Consider the following 26,610-nt stretch of genomic DNA (forward strand, 5'->3'; position numbering starts at 1 on the left):
AAAGATTGGGGGAAATCAGAAATCACAGCTATTTTACAAGTGGTTTCTAGGCTTAAACATGGATAATGAGGTCTTTGACTGCATTAAATTTGCAAAAATACCAGTTGTAGAGGTAACAAGGGACCAGAATAGATGGCTCTATTTCATAAAAGAAAGGTGCAAAGTGAAGAGACTCATTAATGTTGAAGCAGTAGATGGATAACCAGTGACAAATATCAAGTAGATATGTTTCAGTTTGGTCAGAGAAAGGTCATTGATTATTTTTGGTTAAACTGGTTCGCAGAGGCCAGGTTTCCACTAAAAGAGGGAATTAATTGCTTCCATTTCCCACTAATTGCCTCAACATTTCCCTTTGCTTTGTCATTGGAGATTTGGTCAGAGAGGCAAAAAGTCAAAAGTCAGAGTTTGATGGAATCTACATAAAAAGGGAATCTGAGGAGACCGAATTATGGCATTTGGTGTAATAACTATAATGATATTTAGCATTTTTCCCTGGGAGTGCTGTGGATTTTTAGAGACCTTTTCAATCTTTAATCAGACCATAGGGCACATTTAAGAGAGTTCACTGTTTTTATTTCCATCTAGAGAATAAGGCATCACAGAGAGATGAAATGACCTAGGGCAAGTCTCCTGAGATGTTAATCCTGTATGTTGGATTACAATCTGTATGTTGAGTTTTAGCTGAAAGGCTGGGCTTTCCCCAGACATATCATTCATTCATGCTCCTTCAGAGTTTAGACTTTTTGTACATTATTCTCTGAGGTTACTATTTCTATCAATGACAGAAAAATTACCCAAGAATATGCCATGAAATAGTTTTGATTACATAGACTTGCTTAGTTTTCAGGCAATTAATTGATTCTTGAGCCATCTTCAATTAATGAGATCTTCTACCTCCTATTTTCTTACTTAATGAATCTTTAAAATCCTTTCTAGCTCTAACTCTTGGAATCTATGTTTTGTCTTCCAGACAGTTAAATTTTTTTTTTTTTTATATTTGGAACTCAAAGTGACAGTGTAGAAAGTGGGGGGAACATGAGATCTGGACATGCCAGGTCAGTGTTCAATCTTCTGATTCCTCTGTTTTTGTTGTTTAGTTGCTAAGTCATGTCCAACTCTTTGCAACCTCATGGACTGTAGCATGCCAGGCTTCCCTGTCTTCCACCATTTCCCAGAGTTTACTCAAATTCATGTCCACTGAATCAGTGATGCTCTCTAACTATCTCATCTTCTGTTGCCCTCTTCTCCTTTTGCCTTCAACCTTACCCAAGATCAGTGCCTTTTCTAATGAGTCAGCTCTTCACAACAGGTGGCCAAAGTACTGGAGCTTCAGCTTCAGCATCAGTACTTCCAATGAACATTCAGGGTTGACTTTATTCAGGATTGACTCGTTTGATTTCTGGTTTACTTCAGAGGTCCAAGAGACAAATGTTTCTTTCTAGGAAGTCCCAAACCCACAATATCAGCTACTCTTCTTTTCCAGAAGAACCAGAAATATGTAATTACTAATGAGATATTTATTATACTATAGGTTCTTAGAAACATGTTCTATTAGAATGAGCATAGGTTTTAAAGCAAAATGACTAGGTTTGAAAGCCAGCTTTGTCATAACTAGCTGTGTGATCTCAGACAGGTCATGTAATTTGACTGAAATTCAATTTCTTCATGTGTAAACCTGATACACCCCAGTGTGTTTCAGGATTATTAAGTGAGAAAGTAGAGGTAAATCACCCAGCTCAATGCCCACATAGAATGGGGACCTAGAGGCTTTAGCCATATACTTATTAACATTATTATTAGGAATTATAATGATTTTAAATGATAAAACTATTAATTGGGAAATGACTTTAAAAAAAGTAAAGCCCTAGTATAGAAGAAGTCTGCTGTGTACTTAGTCAGTCAGTCATGTCTGATTCTTTGCGACCCCGTGGACTATAGCTCTCCAGGCTCCTCTATCCGTGGGGATTCTCCAGATAAGAATACTGGAGCAGGTTGCTATATCCTCCTCCAGGGGATCTTCCCAACCCAGGGACTGAACCCAGGTCTCTCACGTTGCAGATGGATTCTTTACCAGCTGAGCCACCAGGGAAGTCCAAGAATACTGAAGTGGGTAGCCTATCCCTTCTCCAGGGTATCTTCCTGACCCAAGAATCTAACCAGGGTCTCCTGAATTGCAGATAGATTCTTTACCAGCTGAACTAACTGGGAAGTCCATTAAAGTACTAAAAGAAGTCTAGTACTTTATAAAAATCCTTTATTTGAATAAGATGCTTTCACAGTTATGGTGAACTTGAGCTGGACCATCTTCTGTTCAGATGCTTCTCTACAACAAATTCTCCTTACCTTCCCCCATTGAAAGTGCTTTAGTCACATTAAGTCATTTAGTAATCAGAATGATTCTGGAAATTGATTGAGCTTCCCTGGTGGCTCAGAAGGTAAAGAATCTGCCTGCAATGCAGGAGACCTGGGTTCGATCCCTGGGTTGGGAAGATCCCCTGGAGGAGGACGTGGCAACTCACTCCATTATTCTTGCCTGGAGAATCCCATGGACAGCGAAGCCTGGTGGGCTATAGTCCATGGGGTTGCAAAGAGTCGGACACCACTGAGTGACTAAGCACAGCACACTGTGCCCAGTGTATAGATAAGAACAGATCCTCTAAGGCATACAACTTATCAGCAGTTTTGAAATTAGGTAGGCTGATTCCAAAACTTCTAATCCTAAAAGCTCCTCTAACACTGCTTTGGAGACATCAGACTGCAGTTCATGGTTGTCATTTGTGCAAGATGAAAAAAAATAACCCTCACCCTCATTTTTAAATTAAGGAGCTTCTTGTGTGTGTATGTTAGTCATTCAGTCATGTCCGACCCTTTGCAACCCCATGGACTATAGCTCTCTAGGCTCTTCTGCCCATGGAATTCTCCAGGCAAGAATACTCTAGTGGGTTGCCATTCCCTTCTCCAGGAGATCTTCCCAGCCCAGGGAATGAACTTGAGTCTCTTGCATTGTAGGCAGATTCTTTAGGAGATTCTTAAAGCCTATCTTTCATCCGACAGAAATAACTACTTACACCAAGAATCAAAAACTGTTGTCAATAGTGATACCTATGTCACCAAACCCTGCCTTGGATTCTTTCTAAGTGTTTTTATTTAATTTCAAAAGGTGCAACCAGCCCATTCCCCTGTCAGAACACATCTCAGTCCTCTAACCAAGAAATGTCAGGAGCTGGGCATATGGCTTCTTCCTGCTGCCACGGTGCTTTTCCCTTGTCTGCCCCTGCCCTTGCCACCCGCTGGAGCCCTCAGCAGGCCCATGAGCCTGTTTCCCCAGTGCTGATGTTGGGGTCCAACTCTGAGGAGAACCCTAATTGTCAAACTGGTTACTCACAACTGTTTTGACTTGTTTCTCTTAAACAACGTAGCTTGATAAAACTCTTCAAATATATAAACAGGGCACACTTGCTAACACAGGAAGAGCTAAGACTGTGTTCACAGGGGAAAGCTGGTTTGACTGTTTTGATTAACTTGACTGCTCAAGTCAGTCAAAAAGTAATCACCAGTTAAGCAAACCATTTTGACAGATTTTTGGCCCACTATGACTGCTTATTTGACTGGCTTGCCTGTCATTTTGAAGTGGTCAGATTGACTGGAGACAGTTTAACTGGAAAATTTAACTTTGGAGTACGTGGGTGTCTGTACACCAGAATCTACTTTAAATAACTTTATTTGAAATCTGTACATATTTTCCTGGGACCAGTGAGAGAAGTTTGAAAGTGACACATTGCAGCATTTGAGTTTCTAGAGTGAGATGTCTTGCACTTGCACAGCCACTTGCACAGGCAATATATTTATAGGCTACAAAACAATCATATTTCCCCTATGCAATATAGAATTCAATAAGATTGAAACTCTCCCCTAACTTGGCCAAGTCCTAGTAAAGCATTATATTCTCTTCCTCCTCTGAAGAGTTGGTGATAGATGTATGGCAGCAAAAGACTTCTCAGGTATCAAGTTACCAATTCAGTCATTAGGGACTTGTCGTAAGGGAAAGTTGACCTTGCCACTAATAGTAGCCCTTCTAAGAATTTATGAGAGACAGAAAAATACAAAACACCAAACAAATCTTTGAAGAGAGGCAAGATAATCTGGTTAACGTTATTTGAGCTGCTTTTTAAAAGCAAGCCCCCTTTTATCTATCTTATGTTCCTTTAGGAAATTTACTTTGAAATGAGCTCCCAGGTTTGGGCAAGACAAAAACAACACTATATGGAAGGACATAATGATTTATTTTCACATTATCATGTGGGATTTTATGGGAGAACATAATGAGGTTATTGTCTACTGTAAGCAAATTTTTTTGAAGTCTGGTTTATATTGGTTGAACACCTTAATATATATATATTTTGAGAATTTGAAATATCCTGTTATTGTTTGAAAGACATTCACGTGCTTCTCTTCAGCACTCCTAAAAAAGATCTACTTTTTTTCATGGAAATGTTTTGTGAATGTTCTGGACGAAGGTGCTATCTCACATGCCTTTATTAAATAAGATCAGTGGTAAATAGCAATGTCTCCTGCTCTTTCTGTTCAGTCATCCCTGTAGCATTTGACTCTATTAACCACCTATTTTCCTTGAAATTCTATCCTACTTTGGCTTTGTTATATGATTCTACCCTAATTTTCATTATCCTTGAGATTTCTTTAGTCTTTCCTGCCCATTACATGTTCCTCAGGGTCCTTTATCTGGCTTCTGTCTTTTTAATTCTAATTCTTTGTTTGGTGTGATTTTAAGTAAAAGCCCGATTCAGTGATTTATTCTGAGATGGCCACCGAGTCTGTTTCTGTAAATGAACACGTCTAGCTGTTAGCTAGGCCTTCCTCTTGGACACTTTACTGTGACTCTGATTTCATTATGTCTAACACTGAAGTTATCATCTTTCCTTCGAATTGTTTGCCTCCATGTTTATGCTTTATTTTGACAAGTGCCATCTTCTGCACAATTTCTCATTTCAAATGGAAGCATTATAGGTGAAGCATCAAGGTGAATCTTCCTTCTCCTTCACCACACGTATTATCAATAAGAAATCCTGTACATATTTTTAAAATTTTATCCTCTGTATTATGGATAGTATTTGACCTATCTTTAAAATATCAAATTCTATTGCCATAACTTGGGCCCTCTAGTCTCCTCTCCTGGAATATTACTAAAAACTCCCAATTGTTCTCCTGTGTCCTGGTCTTTCAATAATACAGTCTCCATATTATTGCCTAAGGGATTTTTATGGAATACTAATTGATCATCTTACTAGCCTGCTAAAAGTCCAGTATGGCACATCGGGGCTGTCAGTACAAAGCTCAGGGTGGTGTTTGTTCCTTTTTATGAGGTAACTTCTGCCTAGTTTTCTATTTTCACCTGTTCTCATGTATATTAAAGCGACTTATCATGCACACATACTATATTCAGATCACATTGAGGAATAAAGAAAGGAGGGGAGGAAGGGGGTAGGAATGCAACATTTTGCTTTTATATCTTCTGCTATTGGAACATTTTAATGACATTGAGAGGTTAATTAAACATATTAGATTTGGGGAGTTCATGATCTGAGCCACAGTCAGCTCTTGGTCTTGTTTTTGCTGACTGTATAGAGTTTCTCCATCTTTGGCTACAAAGAATATAATCAATCTGATTTTGGTGTTGACCATCTGGTGATGTTCATGTGTGGAGTCTTCTCATGTGTTGTTGGAAGAGGGTGTTTGCTATGACCAGTGCGTTCTCTTGGCAAAACTCTACTAGCTTTTGCTCTGCTTCATTCTGTATTCCAAGGCCAAATTTGCCTATTACTCCAGGTGTTTCTTGACTTCCTACTTTTGCATTCTAGTCCCCTATAATGAAAAGGACATCTTTTTGGGTGTTAGTCCTAAAAGGTCTTGTAGGTCTTCATAGAATCATTCAACTTCAGCTTTTTCAGCATTACTGGTTGGGACATAGACTTGGATTACCTTGGTATTGAATGATTTGCCTTGGAAATGAAGAGAGATCATTCTGTCATTTTTGAGATTGCATCCAAGTACTGCATTTTGGACTCTTTTGTTGACTATAAGGGCTACTCCATTTCTTCTAAGGGATTCTTGCCCACAGTAGTAGATATAATGGTCATCTGAGTTAAATTCACCCATTCCAGTCCATTTTAGTTGGCTGATCCCTAAAATGTCGACATTCACTCTTGCCATCTCCTATTTGACCACTTCCAATTTGCCTTGATTCATGGACCTAACATGCCAGGTTCCTATGCAATATTGCTCTTTACAGCATTGGACCTTTCTTCTATCACCAGTCACATCCACAACTGGGTGTTATTTTTGCTTTGGCTCCATCTCTTCATTCTTTCTGGAGTTATTTCTCCACTGATCTCCAGCAGCGTATTGGGCACCTACCAACCTGGGAAGATCATCTTTCAGCATCCTATTGTTTTGCCTTTTCATACTGTTCGTGGGGTTCTCAAAGCAAGAATACTGAAGTGTTTTGCCATTCCTTTCTCCAGTGGGCCATATTTTGTCAGAACTCTCCACCATGACCTGTGCATCTTGGGTGGCCCTGCACGGCATGGCTCATAGTTTCATTGAGGTAGACAAGGTTGTGGTCCATGTGATTAGATTGGTTAGTTTCCTGTGATTGTGGTTTTCAGTCTGTCTGCCCTCTGATCAGTTCAGTTCAGTTCAGTAGCTCAGTACCGACTCTTTGAGATCCCATGAACAGCAGCAGGCCAGGCCTCCCTATTCGTCACCAACTCCCAGAGTTCACTCAAACTCATATTCATTGAGTCAGTGATGCCATCTAACCATCTCATCCTCTGTCATCCCCTTCTCCTCCTGCCCTCAATCTTTCCCAACATCAGAGTCTTTTCAAATGAGTCAGCTCTTCGCATTAAGTGGCCAAAATATTGCAGCTTCAGCTTCAACATCAGTCTTTCCAATGAACAGCCAGGACTGATTTCCTTTAGGATGGATTGGTTGGATCTCTTTGCAGTCCAAGGGACTCTCAAGACTCTTCTCCAACACCACAGTTCAAAAGCATCAATTCTTCGGCACTCAGCTTTCTTTATAGTCCAACTCTCACAACCATACATGACTACTGGAAAAGCCATAGCCTTGCCTAGATGGACATTTGTTGGCAAAGTAATGTCTCTGCTTTTTAATATTCTGTCTAGGTTGGTCATAACTTTCCTTCCAAGGAGTAAGAGTCTTTTAATTTCATGGCTACAATCACCGTATGCAGTGATTTTGGAGCTCAAAAAAATAGTCAGCCACTGTTCCCATTGTTTCCCCATCTATTTCCCATGAAGTGATGGGACCAGATGCCATAATCTTAGTTTTCTGAATGTTGAGCTTTAAGTCAACTTTTTCACTCTCCTATTCCACTTTCATCAAGAGGTTCTTTAGTTCTTCACTTTCTACCATAAGGGTAGATAGATTTAAGGGACTAGATCTGATAGAAAGAGTGCCGGAGGAACTATGGACGGAGGTTCATGACAATGTACAGGAGACAGGGATCAAGACCATCCGAAAGAAAAAGAAATGCAAAAAGCAAAATGGCTGCCTGAGAAAGCCTTACAAATAGCTGTGAAAAGAAGAGAAGTGAAAAGCAAAGGAGAAAAGGAGAGATATACCCATTTGAATGCAGAGTTCCAAAAAATAGCAAGGAGAGATAAGAAAGCCTTCTTCAGAGATCAATGCAAAGAAATAGAGGAAAACAATAGAATGGGAATGACTAGAGATCTCTTCAAGAAAATTAGAGATACCAAGGGAACATTTCATGCAAAGATGGGCGCAATAAAGGAAGAAATGGTATGGACCTAACAGAAGCAGAAGGTATTAAGAAGAGGTGGCAAGAATACACAGAACTATACAGAAGAGATCTTAATGACCTAGATAACCATAATGATCACTCACCTAGAGCCAGACACATCTTACAGTACAGGGTCAAGTGGGCCTTAGGAAGCATCACTATGAACAAAGCTAGTGGAGGTAATGGAATTTCAGTTGAGCTATTTCAAATCAAGAAAGATGATGCTGTGAAAGTGCTACACTCAATATGCCAGCAAATTTGGAAAACTCAGCAGTGGCCACAGGACTGGAAAAGGTCAGTTTTCATTCCAATCCCAAAGAAAGGCAATGCCAAAAATATGCTCACTACTGCACAATTGCACTCATCCCACATGCTAGTAAAGTAGTGCTCAAAATTCTCCAAGCCAGGTTTCAGCAATACATGAACCATGAACTTCCAGGTGTTCAATCTGGTTTTTAAAAAGGCAGAGGAACCAAAGATCAAATTGCCAACATTTGCTGGATCATCAAAAAATCAAGAGAGTTCCATAAAACATCTATTTCTGTTTTATTGACTATGCCAAAACCTTTGACTGTGTGGATCACAATAAACTGTCGAAAATTCTGAAAGAGATGGGAATACCAGACCATCTGACCTGCCTCTTGAGAAACTTATATGCAGGTCAGGAAGCAACAGTTAAAAGTGGACTTGGAACAACAGACTGGTTCCAAATAGGAAAAGGAGTATGTCAAGGCTGTATATCGTCACCCTGCTTATTTAACATCTATGCAGAATACATCATGAGAAACGCTGGGCTGGAAGAAGCACAAACTGGAATCAAGATTGCCGGGAGAAATCTCAATAACTTCAGATATGCAGATGACACCACTCTTATGGCAGAAAGTGAAGAAGAACTAAAAAGCCTCTTGATGAAAGTGAAAGAGGAGAGTGAAAAAGTTGGCTTAAAGCTCAACGTTCAGAAAACGAAGATCATGGCATCCGGTCCCATCACTTCATGGGAAATAGATGGGGAAACAGTGGAAACAGTGGCTGACTTTATTTTTGGAGGCTCAAAAATCACTGCAGATGGTGATTGCAGTCATGAAATTAAAAGACACTTACTCCTTGGAAGGAAAATTGTGATCAACCTAGATAGCATATTCAAAAGCAGAGACATTACTTTGCCAACAAAGATTCATCTAGTCAAGGCTGTGGTTTTTCCAGTGGTAGGTATGGATGTGAGAGTTGGACTGTGAAGAAAGCTGAGCGCCGAAGAATTGAGGCTTTTGAACTGTGGTTTTGGAGAAGACTCTTGAGAGTCCCTTGGACTGCAAGGAGATCCATCCAGTCCATTCAAAAGGAGATCAGCCCTGGGTGTTCTTTGGAAAGAATGATGCTAAAGCTGAAACTCCAATACTTTGTCCACCTCATGCGAAGAGTTGACTTATTGGAAAAAACTCTGATGCTGGGAGGGATTGGGGGCAGGAGGAAAAGGGGGCGACAGAGGATGAGATGGCTGGATGGTATTACCGACTTGATGGACGTGAGTTTTAGTGAACTCCGGGAGTTGGTGATGGACAGGGAGGCCTGGTGTGCTGCAATTCATGGGGTGGCAAAGAGTCGGACACGACTGAGCAACTGAACTGAACAGAAAAGTGAATCAAGACAACTCAACTAATCGTGAGGAAGCAACTCCAGCAGATTTTCCTTTAGAGAGTAGAGTCTACTGATTCATATACAAATATGGGAAACATTTTTTTCTAATGCTGGGGGTGAAGTTTTACTATCTTTGTATGCTGATAATAAAAAAACCCATGTAATTGAAAAAATACCCTCCTTATAATCAAAAGATGTGAAGTCAAATTCATTTTTCTGCCCTGTGATTGTGAGCGAGTCTGATAACCTGTTTGAGCTTCAGTTTCTTTATCCATAAAATGAGGATCAGTTCAGTTGCTCAGTTATGTCCGACTTTTTGCAACTCCAAGGACTGCAGCATGCCAGGCTTCCCTGTACATCACCAACTCCCAGAGATTACTCAAACTCTTGTCCATTGAGTCCGTGATGCCATCCAACAATTTCATCCTCTGTTGTCCCCTTCTCCTCCCACCTTCAATCTTTCCCAGCATCAGGGTCTTTTCCAGTGAGTCAGTTCTTTGCATCAAGTGGCCAAAGTATTGGAGTTTCAGCTTCAGCATCAGTCCTTCCAATGAACACCCAGGGCTGATCTCCTTTAGGATGGACTGGTTGGATTTTCTTGCAGTCCAAGGGACTCTCAAGAGTCTTCTCCAGCACCACAGTTCAAAAGCATCAATTCTTCTGTGCTTAGCTTTCTTTAAAGTACAACTCTCACACCTGTACATTAGTACTGGAAAAGCCATAGCTAGAGGGACCTTTGTAGGCACAGTAATGTCTCTGATTTTTAATATGCTGTCTAGGTTGGTCATAGCTTTTCTTTCAAGGAGCAAGTGTCTTTTAATTTGATGGCTACAGTCACCTTCTGCAGTGGTTTTGGAGCCCAGGAAAATAAAGTTTCTCACTGTTTCCATTGTTTCCCCATCTATGTGCCATGAAGTGATGGGACCAGATGCCATGATCTTATTTTTTCTGAATGTTGAGTTTTAAGCTCACTCTCCTCTTTCACTTTCATCAAGATAAAGGTCTTTAATCAAATTGTTGGTTTGATTCAACTTGTCTGATTCAACTTGTGACTGTGGCTACTATTATTTTGCATTCTGCAGCTTTCAACTAGTCCATGAGGTCCTATGATCAGTCTTCTCAACAAATTAGTATTTCGTGGCTATATACTTACTATAACAAAAAAATTTAAGTTGGAATTATATTTTTTTTGATTCTAAAGGAGAACTGTTCTTCAGTGACAAACAGAAAATAAAACTACAACTTTGTTTGAAGGTCTTTCATACATGAGAACACATTTACTTGGGGAATTTGTTTTATGTAAATAATGTAGTAACAGGTGCCTTTAAACCAGAGAGTCAAAAATAATTCTATGTACTAGTTAGGTAAAACAAATATAAGATAAATTTTACTTTTTTCCCCCCTCCAGAAATACTAGTAGTATCTGCAAAAGTTGAATGATGAAATGTACTTATGAAACAGAGCCATTTTCTGCCATTTGTCAATCATAATGAATAATTTTAAAGTCTCATTTTCAATTAGATTATTTTAATATTTAACAACCTAAAATGCCCCAATCATATTCTTTAGAAAATGGTTAAGCTGGAATACTGCAGTTCTAATGATGACATTTTATTATGATAAAATGACTTCATTAATTGATGACCATATATCAACTCATAAAGTAGATAAGGGATATAAAAAGTTTTCAAGCCTAAGACAATATAAACCAGTCTGCATTATTTAATATATTTTTTTTAGAAATAAGCATTTATGGTCCTTTTATTCTTATAAAAATACATTTATTTATTTTAAATTAATCTAAAAAACTAAGTGGCTTGTGAATTTCTTTTGTAAGGTCTGCATAAGTTGGCAATATATTGATGTTATCCCAAATTGTACCATTAACATATACTAAAAATAAAAAAAATATAATGCATTGTAGCAGAATGATACAAGAGATAACAAGTATTATAGGGAAGTTTGGATTTTTGTTCCAGATATTTCTATTTATAACTTTGGATCTATTTTAGAACATGTAAAATGTTTTTTAAAAAATGAATTGATGACATTCCAAGATATTTGAAATACAACCTTTTAAAGAAATCAGTCTTGTTTCTGGTTTATTTTCTGCATCCTTGAAAGAATATTCACAATTTCATAATGAAAATGATATCAAAATATCACTATACAGAGGATGAAAAATAGTACATTTAAGCATTACATGAGAGCTTTAAGTTGAAAGTAACTGTGAAGTATAAAGCTTCATCTAAACACAATGGCTGATTTCTGAAGAAAAATGTCTTTTGTTTTATAGTAGCTTTATTAATGTATATCAATGTTTAGGCCTTAATGAATTTGGATAAATGTGTTTTTTTCAGAATTTAAAACTTATTTTAGTGAATCTAGCTTAAATAATTAATTTGTATATTTTCACATTTACATGAAAAAATTTAATTGTATGAGAAACTTCTAAAAAGAATATAAACTGGAGTATTGACTTACTTAAATATAGCCATAAACACTAAACCTAAATGTCTAATGGTATCAAAATAAAATTTTATAACTGAACAATTCTTTCCTAATAAGGGAAGAATACATCTTTCATTTATTCAGTTGGTTTATTGAATTGGAAAGAACATTTCCCTACCTATTATTTCTCCAAGAGAGAATATGCTTAATTTGAATTTATGATACACTGTAATTTCTGAAAATAAAATAGTTAAATATTGTACTGAAATTTTAGAAAATAATTGCAGAGGCCCAACTGAGTATTTATTTATGACACTATATTTCACCACAGCCTCCAGAATCCAAAACAGCATCCCATAATCAAACACTACTGTACCTTCAACTGTGCATATGGGTATCTACTATTAGAGGGCTAAAGAAGGGTTATAGCCTTGTTTCATTTCAGGTTTGATTTTGCCACCAAATTAGTTTGTGCCAAACTTAAACTAAAAAAACTCCCACTTTTAGCACGTTTTGGATTTCGGAATTGTAGTTAAGAGATGGGAGACTGAGAATGTTAGAGTTGCAGTGCTACTGGGCTAGGAAAGGAGCTCTGTATCTACATCAAGAGGTCGAATGCGTACTTTTGGAAATAGGGCAAACTAACAACTATTTTGTTAAAGAGGATTTACCTGACAATGTAACACACAAAAACTTCAAGTAAGCATTTTGCAAAATGTGAATAAGAAATTAATGGAACCCAGGGGAAAAATAAAAGTTTAGAATCAGAATAGATTTCCCTATGTGTAATTAGAACTTGAGAGTTTACCATCTTTGACACTAGGCTGTCTTTTATCTTCTCTTCTGTACATCCTGCAAAGATCATCTTGGTTATCACTTAAGCATAAATGTTTTGTAAACTTTATTCACAACCCATACCTTACCTCTGAATTCCAGACCCATATATGCAGCTGTATACTTCACATACCTTCTCGGGTACCTTCAAAACATCACAAACTCAGTGTGTTCCAAACTAAACTTATGATTCTTTGTTGCCCTCAACATACCCAGTCTTCTCCGTGAAGAGCATCACTATCTATTCAGTCACTTAAGTCAGAACCTCAGATGTTATTTCTTAATCCATTTCTAAACATCTCTTGACTCCATATATTTGTTTCCATGTGACTGACAACCCTTATCACATGACCCTAATTCAAGCAGCCCTTTTTTCTCTTCTAGATTCTCATATTTTGTCCCTCTAAAATTCATCCCATGTAACTGTTACTGCCGTCATTCTTGTGGGAAAGGAAATAAGATATCTCTGTATACTGAAAAAGCCACATGAATTGATGAACTGGCCCTCCTGACCTTCCCAGCATTATAGCACACTCTGATCTAGTCGTGTTATCTCCTTCCAGTGCATTTTTCTCATCTTATTTCTTCCCACCAGGGTCTCCGCACATGCTTCTCTATCTCCACGGAATTTTTTTTTCCTATACTCTTCCTCTCCTTCCTCCTTACTCATCCTCCAGATCCAACCCTACCATCCCTTCTTTAGGGAAATTGTCCCTAACTTCTGTTTAGATGATCTTTTTCTACAGGATCATAGTCATGTGTATCTCTCCTGTCCCTCACTTGTAATACTTGAAAGTACAGAGTAAAATCTGTATCTTCCACCTGTTCATAAACTTCACCATTGTTCCCACACAATCGGCTCTCTATATAGGCATATACATATTTATTAAGTGAATGAATCAGTGGAATTAATAGCAGGAACTATCATTTGAATGATTTATTCCCATTTTATCTAGTCCTTTCTGCTTGATTTTGTGACACCTTTTACTTTCATAGGGTTTATCACATTGTGTTATGATTATATTTTAATTATCTATCTCTTGTAGTAGACTGTGAACTCTGAATACTAGGTTGTACCTATTTTGTTCATAATTACATCCCCAGAGCTTATCACAGTAGTGTAAAACCTGATGTGTAGTAGGCACTCAAATATTTGTAGAATTAATGAATGCTAAGCCTGTAAATGCAATGTTATATATATTTTAAAGCATTATCACCTAACTTATCTGCATTTTTCATATTAACGTGTTTCAGTTAGTGATGATATTGCAAGGCGACTTTAATGTGTGTGTGTGGCTGTTGCGGCATTTTGAAGTCAGTGGGAAGTGGTCAGTGTCTGATGTGATTCTTAGTTGATACTTATTGCTCTCAGTTTCTAAAAACACATATTCTTAAAAAACAGACAGACCACAGTCCTTTCTGGCATTTGTTCTAATTCTTTTAAAGATGTATGCATGTGTGCCTGCTGAGTCGCTTCAGTCATTTCCAACTCATTGCAACCCTATGGACTTAGCTCTCCAGGCTTCTCTGTCCATTTGTGTTCTCCAGGCAGCAGCACTGAAGTGGGTTGCCATTGCCTCCTCCAGGGGATCTTCTGTACTCAAGGACTGAACCTGAGTCTCTTATGTCTCTTGCGTTGGCAGGAGGATTCTTTACCACTAGTGCCAGCTGGGATACAAAATGTAATTTTCCTGAGATGGTAACCAAAAGTAAATCAATGCAAGTATAGGTGGAGCTAGATGGAGTTGTTAGGGAAACTAACACTTTACAGTAAAAATATGAGGGCTTGTGGAGTGCAAGCATTTTTCCTGCTAGAATACTATTGAATTAGGAAAACTCTGCTTAATAATATTCATGCTTCTTTAAAGTCTCTTAAGTGTGGGCCTCTTCTAAAGACACACCATTGGAATTATCCAAATTCAAATGATTGGGAGTGAAAAAATATGTTACAATCACATATTATATTATTATCCATTAAATAGCTTTGGATTATATAATGTTCAGCTGAAATATGCTGACAGCTATTTAGAAATCTAAGTAAAACTTTTGATGAACCTGGCCTACTTTGTTCAGTAGTTATATCTCAATCAGACAAGCTCGACTGTATAATTTTAGGTTTAGTCAAGATGAGATTTATGGGTATATCATATCCAAAGACTGCTGTGAAGAAAGTAAGATTTGAAGAAATGAGTTATTAATCTTTGCTACAGAATATTAACAAATGTCATATGGCTTTTACGAGTAGGTATCTAGGAGGTAGTAGATTCATAAGCTCCCCAAAATAGATTTCTTCTTATATACCTTTGCTACTGGGAACATAATTAATAGTTACCTATTACTCATGAAATCCAAGCTTTTACTTCATTTATTAAACTCAACCTTAGTACAAAATTAGCAAAATTAAATAAGGACTCTCATGTTGTAGTGAATGAGATTGTCTGTCTTGCTTTTTTCCTGTGTGTATATACATGCTTGCGTGTGTGTGTGGTGGTAGTATAAGTGTTTTTATTTACTATGACCAAATAGTAAATATGTATAAAATAAATATTTTTCTTGCTGAGTATGTTTCTGTTTCTGTTTTTGCAGATAGTCATGCCTGATTGTTTTTTTTTCTGGCGAGTCAAATTAATGATGATAAAATGCCTTGTTATTGAGACAATTGCTTGTGCGCTGTTTGCCACCACATTTTAGTTTTGAATTTCAAAAGCCCAGTACCCAGAAGGTGCTTCATCTCCTCCCAGGTTCTGTGCCCTCAGTTAAGATAAGTGGTCTCCAGGTGGATGGTGACACATAGGTCACAGACCTGCTTTCTGGAAAGGAATGATTTTCCCTTGGGACTAGCTTTAACAAAGAGCACGCTCTCATTGCTGAGTGAATGTTGAAAGAATTAGCTGATGGCTTTTATAATCATCTTATGATTTCTCTGTAAAAAGGTAACTTTTTAAAGAGGCTATCATATATATTTGCATAAATATGAATTATGTTTAAAAGTTTTTATATCATTTGTGCCAATATTTAAGAATATATGATAAAAGTGGACAATATCATAGACAGAGAATCACAGGGTTGATGAAATCCTTCACAGTTTTTGTTTTTTTGTACAGCCACCCAACCAATTTTTTCTAAAATTTTCTCCCACAAAATACCCTTCCTGTTGCTATCCACTAGATAGGATCTGAAACTCATCTGAGGACTAAGTGAAAAGGCTATAGTGTGGCACAATGAAATGTAAATTGGGGTAATTCATGTGGCAACCCACTCCAGTACTCTTGCCTGGAAAATTCCATGGACAGAGGAGCCTGGTAGGCTACAATCCACGGGGTTGCAAAGAGTTGGACACGACTGAGCGGTTTCACTTCACTTCATTTCACTTCACGTGAGAATAAGAATGCCTCCTCATGGGAACGTAGAGAGCCCTTCTAGCCAGAACTGCTTGCCTGGGCTGTATTACTCCACAGCTCTACTACCTACCAGGAGATTTTAAATACAAACACAAATAGGGCCGCATAACAATTTGTTAGTTTTCATTTTTAACTTAATATTTATTGATTTATATAGGTGAAACCATCCAAGACTGATCTAAACCTTGGAATTTAAAATAGACCTCAGGTATCAGATATTCTTAATCATCTTCTGCTGTGTCAGAGAATATCTGACTTTTTGTCTGTAGTATTGGCCGGGCTTGCTCATGGGTTTCCATCATTCTCTCAATAAACAGAATTTTCCTGCACCTATTCTAGTCTAAAAATAGGAATAGAAATTAAAAAAAACCGTAAACACATATAGTTTGCATTTGTGATTCTCCAGTGATTATATTTTCTACAACCAGAATAATGCTTTGTTTCCCTCTTCTTGACCAACTTCTTTAGCCTCTCGTACTTGTAGGAATTTGTGTATTTCTAATTTAAAAAAATTCTTCAATTGACCCATTAAGTACATTCCCTCTGTTATCTTATTAATGAATGTAAGCATTTTTATAGCATATCAACACATGCATCTCTACTTTTTAAAAAGATCCACATCTCTCTATTAGATTATGAGAGCTTAACTACATTTGAAACACATTAAATAAATAATTGGATGTTTTAAGCTGTTTCATTTTTGTAACTCCAAATAATGGAACTTCTGAAAAAAACATAATTTCTATCAAAGCTTGAGATAACTGATATTGGGTCTAGGATCTAACGAGCTGATCCTCTAGGTTCAGTAGTTCAGTTCAGTTCAGTTCATTTCAGTCACTCAGTCCTGTCCGACTCTTCGTGACCCCATGAATTGCAGCATGCCAGGCCTCCCTGTCCATCACCAACCCCCAGGGTCTGCTCAAACTCATGTCCATCGAGTCAGTGGTGCCATCCAGCCATCTCATCCTCTGTCATCCCCTTCTCCTCCTGCCCCCAATCCCTCCCCAGCATCAGAGTCTTTTCCAATGAGTCAACTCTTCTCATGAGGTGGCCAAAGTACTGGAGTTTCAGCTTTAGCATCATTCCTTCCAAAGAAATCCCAGGGCTGATCTCCTTTAGAATGGACTGGTTGGATCTCCTTGCAGTCCAAGGGACTCCCAAGAGTCTTCTCCAACACCACAGTTCAAAAGCATCAGTTCTTCAGTGCTCAGCTTTCTTCACAGTCCAACTCTCACATCCATACATGACTACTGGAAAAACCATAGCCTTGACTAGATGGACCTTTTTTGGCAAAGTAATGTCTCTGCTTTTTAATATGCTGTCTAGGTTGGTCATAACTTTCCTTCCAAGGAGTAAGCGTCTTTAAAAAAAATAAAAAGTCTGACACTGTTTCCACTGTTTCCCCATCTATTTGCCATGAAGTGTTGGGACCAGATCCATGATCTTCGTTTCTGAATGTTGAGCTTTAAGCCAGCTTTTTCACTCTCCTCTTTCACTTTCATCAAGAGGCTTTTTAGTTCCTCTTCACTTTCTGCCATAAGGGTGGTGTCATCTGCTTATCTGAGGTTATTGATATTTCTTCCAGCAATCTTGATCCCAGCTTGTGCTTCTTCCAGCCCAGCGTTTCTCATGATGTACTCTGCATAGAAGTTAAATAAGCAGGGTGACAATATACAGCCTTGACATACTCCTTTTCCTGTTTGGAACCAGTCTGTTCTGCTGTATAAAGTGGTTTGGAAAACATTGTTTTACCTGCTCTAAGTGTGGTCTCTGGTATCTAAGGGTCAAGTCAAATTAGTATAAAGTTTTATGTTTGGGCTTTCACTTGAGCTGATTCATATTATACTTTGGGCTTTTGATCAAGAATAAATGTGGTGGATGTTATGGTGCTTGGCAAACATTATCCCCTTCATGACTGAATTACACTTGCTTCCATCTGATCCTGCTTCCCTCATTCTAGTGTCGAACTGGTTTTGAGAGCAGCCCCCAGTAAACCTCCCATAGTCAAGTTTCAGATTGTTCCTGGAAGACTCAGTTTAAGATAATAAATAAATATATGTATGTATGTGTACACATATATATATATTTAAACCTGAGAATGTAAAGAATTTCACTGCACATATTACAAATCTGCTACTAGAATTGTATCAATTATGTCTTTTACGAAAAAATCTAGTTTATAAATTCTTGGATATTTTTCTGGAAAATATATGTCTTTCCTCAGAGCTGGTATGATTTAATTACTTTTAAGAAATATACATTAGGTTGAATTATAACTGTGGAAATTTCTCTAAGAGATAGAAATACCAGAGAAACCTGTATGCAGGTCAAGAAGCCACAGTTAGAACCAGATATGGAACAATGGACTGGTTCAAAATTGGGAAAGGAGTATGTCAAGGCTGTATATTGTCACCCTACTTATTTAACTTATATGAAGAGTCAGTTCGGTTCAGTCACTCAGTCGTGTCTGACTCTTTGCGACCCCATGAATCGCAGCACGCCAGGCCTCCCTGTCCATCACCAACTCCCAGAGTTCACCCAAACTCACGTCCATCGAGTCGGTGATGCCATCCAGCCCTCTCATCCTCTGTCATCCCCTTCTCCTCCTGCCCCCAATCCCTCCCAGCATCAAAGCATGTGAAATTCCCAGCTGGATGAAGCACAAGCTGGAATCAAGAATGATGGGAGAAATATCAATAACCTCACATATGCAGATTACACCACCCTTATCGCAGAAAGCAAGAGGAACTAAGAAGCCTCTTGATGAAAGTGAAAGAGGAGAGTGAAAAGTTGGCTTAAAACTCAAAACTCAGAAAATGGAGACCATGGGATCTGGTCCCATCACTTCATGGTGAATAGATGGGGAAACGATGGAAACAGTGACAGAATTTATTTTCTTGGGCTCCAAAATCACTGCAGGTGGTGACTGCAGCCATGAAATTAAAAGATGCTTGCTCCTTGGTAGAAAAGCTATGACAAAGCTAGACAACATATTAAACAGCAGAGACATTACTTTGCCTACAAAAATCTGTGTAGTCAAGGCTATGGTTTTTCCAGTAGTCATGTATGGATATGAGAGCTGGACAATAAAAAAGGCTGAGTGCTGAAGAATTGATACTTTTGAACTGTGGTATTGGAGAAGATTCTTAAGAGTCCCTTGAACTGCAAGGAGATCAAACCAGTCAATCCTAAAGCAAATCAATCCTGAATATCATTGAAGGGACTAGTGCTAAAACTGAAACTCCAATACTCTGGCCACCTGAGGCGAAGAACTGACTCATTGGAAAAGGCCCTGGTGCCTGAAAGATTGAAGGCTGGAGGAAAAGGGGATGACAGAGGACAAGATGGTTGGATGGCATCACCAACTCAATGGACATGAGTTTGATCAAGCTCTGGGAGATGGCAAAGGACAGGGAAGCCTGGTGTGCTGCAGTCCATGGGGTTGCAAAGAGCTGGAAACAACTGAGTGACTGAACAACAATATGGAACAGACATTTTGTAGATCAAAATGGTTAAGTATCTGTGATTCCAGAAGGTTCCACCTAATATGTTTTAATAATTTTCCTTTTCCCTTTGTTGTCAGGATGCTCATGGGTAAATTTGGCACTCAGTTGCAATATTAATCTTCAGCCTGCATCTAATGGTGTAAATACCTTTCACCACATTTACATGTGTGTGTGCTCAGTTGCTCAGTCATGTCCAACCTTTTGTGACCCCATGGACTGTAGTCCCCCAGGCTCCTCTGGCCATAGAATTTTCCAGACAAGAATACTGGAGTGGGGTGTCTTTCCCTACTCCACACCACATTTACAGCTCATAGTTATTTATAATGTTTTGGAAAATAGGGAGAATAAAAGTAAATAAATTCTTTTACATGAAATAAAAGTCTTGAATTTAAGCTGATTATTATTTTTAGTTGCAGTAACAGCATTCCAGAGAGATAATGTTGAGACATAATTCAGAGATTATGAAAACAATATTAATAATAATTATTATTTGAGTAATTCAGAGTTCAAGAAATGTGTTTTACTTATTATTTTTAATAGCAAAACTTCCTTACATCTGAGTGGTCTTAGTCTCTTTGATAATCTAAAGAACCAATTCACAGTCTGCAACTGCTCTGGCCTTATAGGTGAAGACTTTGAAACTCTGATTATGGTTTACCTCCCAGGTGGCTCAGTGGTAAAGAATCTGCCTGCCAAGTGGGAGACATGGGTTCAGCCTTGGGCCTGGAAGATCCCCTGAAGAAGAAAATGGCAACCTACTTCAGTATTTTTGCCTGGGAAATCCCATGGACTGAGGAACCTGGAAGGCTACAGTCCATGGGATTGCAAAAGAGTCAGACTTAGCAAGTAAACAACAACAACGATAATACATTTCTGAGCTTTTTGCTTTGTGTTCCAGTAATTTCAATCAGGAACCAATATCCTGTAGTGCTTAGAAAGCCAGGCCCTGTATTCCCACTCCTTTCCTTGCCAGTGGAATGATGACAGCCATGCCATTTAACCTAAGTTCTAGTGTCTTCAATTATATAGTGTAATGTAGATATTATTCATATCTATATCCTAAGATTGTAACAAGAAGTAAATGAAATAATATGTATAAAATGCTTAGCAGAGTGCTTGATACTTGTTGCATATTTCTATATTTATCATTATTATCATTTTTGCTGTAGTTGGTATTAATATTGCCCAAGTATATTATAAATTTCTAGAGCCCTAGGGTCACAACTATGACTTCCCATGGACACTTGATGTAACACGTACTGCAATAAGTACTCTAAAGATGTTTTTAACATCAATGAATGAATTAGTTAATGAAAGTTGTATATTCTGATTCAACATGCTTTTCTTAGAAAAATATACAGTGTTCTTTAGCATTCATTTACATTGTGTGAAAATCAATCAGATTTGTGAATCTGAAAATGCTATTTATAATGTATGTTTTGTAGATGTATGTGGATTAAGAAGGATTAATTTAAAACTGTAGAATAATCTAAATAGCTACCCTAAAAAATTACCACTGGCATTTTAATGAAATGTTATTTTACAACTTAAAGCTCATAGCAATATAATTAGTAATATGTGTAATCTTTATTACCAATCTTAATCTTTTTTATATGACTGAAAAATTATTTTATGGTAGTACAATTAAAATAATGCTAAAAATGTCAGCATAACAGAATTAAACTGAAGTAACTACTACAATATTGTAACCCAAACCAGCTAATTTAAATGCAAAATCCTTTGTAAAGGCTATTTATCTGAGCTAATGCATGTTAAGGGATTTAAGGAGTAGATTGTGAAACTGAAATAAAAGGAAAAATAAGCACTGTACAGCAATCTTTACTATTGTTTAACATGAGGGAAATATTAAATAGGATTATATATAGGCCACTTGAGGAAAATGTATTAGAAGCCATATTGCAGCACAGTAAATATAACGGGGACTGGTGGGCAATCCTATTTTCAGAGGCTTTTAAAGGGAAAGCTTAGAGTACTTAAAGTTGTCCTTATACAAATAATTTTATATCATTAACTATGATAATTAGACTGAAGATGTCCAGAATTTTAAGTCTATGTTTTGAAAGAGGAATTTCAAAATACTGGATAGTTGCTTAGTTGGCACATGACACTAGTTTTTCTCTGAATGCTTTTCTTTCGGTCAATTCATAATGGCTTTAATAAAGTATTGTTATTATAAAATGAGAATACAGAAGCATTTAAAATTAAGATTTTTTAAAGCTGAAAATGAACTCAGTATCAAAACCTTGAAAATATAGAAAATTGAAAAAAAAGTCACCTAGGTTTTCATCACCCGTAAAGTATCAGACAATATTTCATATATTTATTTCTAGTCTCTGTTCCTTCATGGATAATTTTTTAAACTTTTAATTAAAAATAATTATATTATATTCAATATAATGTTTATATGTAATACAAAGGAATCTAGGAGATATATATTATATAAAAATCCCTAATAATAGTGAATTAGCTGTATATTCCTTTTATTATTTTAGTCATTCTTATCAGATCCTCAAAAAGTTTTGCTGCCTATATATTTATTCCAGGTTTGGTACCAGTTGCATGTTATTTTAATGACTATTCTTAAACAGTTGGTTAACATTTAAAATATTTTCAGTTCAGCTCAGTCGCTCAGTCAGGTCCGACTCTTTGCGACCCCATGGACTGAAGCATGCCAGGTCTCCCTGTCTATCAACTCCCAGAGTTTACTCAAACTATGTCCATCAAGTTGGTGATGCCATCCAGCGATCTCATCCTCTGTCGTCCCCTTCTCCCGCCTTCAATCTTTCCCAGCTTTGGGGTCTTTTCCAATGAGTCAATTCTTCACATCGGGTGGCCAAAGTATTGGAGTTTCAGCGTCAGCATCAGTCCTTCCTATGAATAGTTAGGACTGATTTATTTTAGGATTGACTGGCTTGATCTTGCAGTCCAAGGGACTCTCAAGAGTCTTCTCCAACACCACAGTTCAAAGCATCATTTCTTCGGTGTTCAGCTTTCTTTAAAGTCCAACTCTTACATCCATACATAACTACTGGAAAAACCAAAGCTTTGACTAGACGAACATTTGTTGGTAAAGTAATGTCTCTGCTTTTTAATATGCTGTCTAGGGTGGTCACAGTTTTTCTTCCAAGGAGCAAGTGTCTTTGAAATTCATGGCTGCAGTCACCATCTGCAGTGATAGTCTCCAAAATAGTCTCTCACTGTTGCCATTGTTTCCCCATCTGTTTGCCATGAAGTGATGGGACCGGATACCATGACCTTTGTTTTTGAATGTTGAATATGAAGCCAACTTTTTCACTCTCCTCTTTCACCTTCATCAAGAGGCTCTTTAGTTCTCCTTTGCTTTCTGCCATAAGATGGTATCATCTACATATCTGAGGTTGTTGATATTTCCTCTGGCAATCTCAATTCCAGCTTGTGCTTCATCCAGTCCAGCATTTCTCATGATGTATTCTGCATATAAGTTAAATAAGCAGGGTGACAATATGTAGCCTTGACATACTCCTTTCCCAATTTGAAACCAGTCTGTTGTTCCATGCCCAGTTCTAACTGTTGCTTCTTGACCTGCATGCCGATTTCTTAGGAGGCGGTCAGGTCGTCTGGTATTCCCATCTCTTGAAGAATTTTCCACATTTTGTGGTGATCCACACAGTCAAAGGCTTCTGCATAGTCAATGAAGCAGAAGTAGATGTTTTTCTGGAACTCTCACTTTTTCGATGATCCAACAGATGTTACCAATTTGATCTCTGGTTCCTCTGGCTTTTCTAAATCCAGCTTGAACATATGGAAGTTCACGGTTCATGTACTGCTGAAGCCTGGCTTGGAGAATGTTGAGCATTACTTTGCTAGTGTGTGAGATGAGTGCAACCGTGTGGTAGTTTGAACATTCTTTGGCATTGCTTTTCTTTGAGATTGGAATGAAAACTGACCTTTTCCAGTCCTGTGGCCACTGCTGAGCTTTCCAGATTTGCTGGCATATTGAGTACAGCACTTTCACAGCATCAGCTTTTAGGATTTGAAATAACTCAACTGGAATTCCATCACCTCCCTAGCTTTATTTGTAGTGATGTTTCCTAAGGCCCACTTGACTTCACATTCAAGGATGTCTGATCACACCATCATGATTATCTGGGTCGTAGAGATCATATTTGTATAGTTCTTCTGTGTATTGTTGCCACCTCTTCTTAATATCTTCTGTTTCTGTTAGGTCCGTACCATTTCTATCCTTTATTGAGCCCATCTTTGCATGAAATGTTCCCTTGGTATCTCTAATTTTCTTGAAGAGATCTTTAGACTCTTCCATTCGATTGTTTTCCTCTATTTCTTTGTAGTGATCACTGAGGAAGGCTTTCTTATCTCTCCTTGCTATTCTTTGGAACTCTGCATTCAAATGGGTATATCTTTCCTTTTCTCCTTTGCCTGTCACTTCTATTTCTCTTCTCTTCTATCTTTTCACTTCTCTTCACTTCACAGCTATTTGTAAGGCCTCTTCAGACAACCTTTTTGCCTTTTTGCACCTCTTTTCCTTGGGGATGGTCTTGATCCCTGCCTCCTGTACAGTGTCACAAACCTCCGTCCATAGTTCATCAGGTACTCTGTCTATCAGATCTAATCCCTTGAATCTAATCCCTGTCTATCAGATCTAATCCCTTGAATATTTACTGAAATATTCTAGTAAAGTTTAAATTATTCCTTAAAACTATAACCCATTAATATCTTATGTAAATTATGACAGATGTATAGATCATAAATAAGAAAGAAACTGGACATTATAGTGTTTACTGTCATAATTCAGTTGTCAAAAGTGGAACTTCTTTACCAGATGATGCTACACATTGCATTTGTTTGGTTTCTATTTGGTAGGTCCCAGCACACTTGGAAAGTCCTGCAAGGACTCAGCTACAGAAGGTTCAGCGACAGCAAGTAAAACCCTTCATGACCCTTGACCACCAGATTCTCAACCAAAGTTTTAAAAGGTCACATCCTCCCACGCCAAGCAGTGAGCTTCTGGTGCAGCATGGACACCCGTCTCCCGAGAGTGACACTGGTCTCACTGGAAATCCACTCACCAAGTTGCTAACTCTTGGCAAAGAAGATGACAATACGGAATGGCATGTATGTCTAATGACTGATTTATGAAAATATATAGTTTTTTGAAAAAAAAAAAAAAAACTTCAAGAAATTGAAGTCAATATTTTTATAGTAAACATTCTATATGCAAATTCATTAAACAAAAGATATCTTAATTTATTAATTTTTAATAATTAGTTATTTCCATAAGAATTGTTATGCATAAAATATAACAATTCATTTTTAAATTTTTATTTCAGTTTGTATCAGTGTGAGTCAAAAGAAGTTCTATTAGTAATTTATGTTAAGAAAATTTAGCTTGTATTGTACTGGTTTTCTGATAGCTTTAGTTAAAACATTTATCAACAGTTACATTTTCTGAAGTACCCATTAAGATGAAACAAGTGGAATTTAAATAATAGTAAAAAATTACTCTAGAAACGTTTATCAGAATGAGACTAATAGTCTTCTTGCACTTAATATTTTATAGTATTGTATCTGAGTTTTTAATGACTGATTATTCATTCCTTTCTATTTTCAACAAATACTTGCTTTCCATTGACTAAGAGAAAATTTGAGGTGCTGAAGATATAAAATGAATGAGTGTTTAGCTTTGTGGAGTTCGTAATTATTGTGGCTTGCTTGTAAATGGACCTTAAAAAAATCCTGAAAAATCAATAGAAGTGGGAAAGAACTTGAACTGGGAAAAAGACTTCCTTTAATATTGCAGTGTAGAAAACCTACATCCATAACTGAGTTTTCTATTCTTTTCTTTTCTTTTTTCCATTTGATTAGTTAGATGAAGCCGTGGTCCTATTTGCTTCTAGATTTAATCTCCCAATCTACATTCCTGGTGATTTTTACTGAATTCAGGTTACTGCTTTTAAGGGAAGTCTATAGTCTCCAGGTGCAAAAGAATAATACTCAATATCTAAGTATTTAAATTCCAAATGATAGAGGAAAATTTTCTTTTGCAAATTTTATGTTGATCTAGAAAAGAGAAAAGAGGAAGGATCTAGTAGATTGTTTAATAAAATATAAAGCAATCACAAAACATGACTAGTTAAAATCCAAAACTGAATTTAAATCTCTACATGTATATTTACTTAAACTTTTCAGTCACAAATATATAAAGAATTTTCCAAAAAAAATGTACAACTAGGTTCTCTGTTCACTCTATGATGGTCATAAAAATATATTAGATGAGAATCATCTGTTCATCTGTACAGTAAATATTAGAACTCACCCAATACAATTTGTCTCATAACCACCTTCTTTCAAAGTTTTCCCTTGTGTGGAAGTTTGATTTACAAAGGAAAAAACAAATTCCAAAAGATATGCATATGCCTGTCAATTCTAGGCAAAACCCAGAAAATGATCAGAGTATGTATCTTATGAAATATGATGCTGTGATCGTAAGTAGTCTGTGTTGTGAAATATGTTTTCTAAGAAATGAGAAAGGATGAGTAACGTATGTTAATTTTCTTAGTAAGCAGTTTTATTTCTTAGGAACACAGCTTTCCTTTTATTTTATAATAAGGTTGTACATTATAAGAGAAATTTACCTGATCTTAGAGGTCCTTTAGGTGGTGTCAGTCAAAAGGAGCTGCATGGCTGGGAAGGGTTGAAAGCTTCAATATGTGCAGTGGTCTAGGGACAACATGCACGCTGGCTTCAGATGAACATTTTCTAAATTTTTAACCATTTTTCTTTAAACTGTGTATTAAGAGTCTCTTCTGTCATTAATGTCCAGTTAATCATAGTTTTATTTCATCTGTTTGAACTTGTGTGGTTTTGAATTTAATTTATCATAGACACATTTTCACATACTGCTATCAATTCCAGTTTTGCT

The 26,610-nt window shown here is 37.3% G+C and overlaps 1 protein-coding gene across 14 annotated transcripts in view; it reads left to right on the forward strand.

Annotated features, from left to right (window-relative positions):
• TFEC (transcription factor EC) overlaps positions 1–26,610 on the forward strand; it is a 789,619-nt gene that overhangs the window by 694,074 nt on the left and 68,935 nt on the right. For all 14 annotated transcript variants that reach the window (XM_060414728.1, XM_060414723.1, XM_060414727.1 and 11 more), the window contains one exon: positions 24,552–24,803. In XM_060414728.1, coding sequence (XP_060270711.1) covers positions 24,624–24,803 — 180 coding nt within the window. In that variant the 5' untranslated portion in view covers positions 24,552–24,623. The remainder of the gene's footprint in view (positions 1–24,551; positions 24,804–26,610) is intronic.

This window comes from Ovis aries, chromosome 4 (genome assembly GCF_016772045.2).
Source record: "Ovis aries strain OAR_USU_Benz2616 breed Rambouillet chromosome 4, ARS-UI_Ramb_v3.0, whole genome shotgun sequence".
Classification (NCBI taxonomy): Eukaryota; Metazoa; Chordata; class Mammalia; order Artiodactyla; family Bovidae; genus Ovis; species Ovis aries.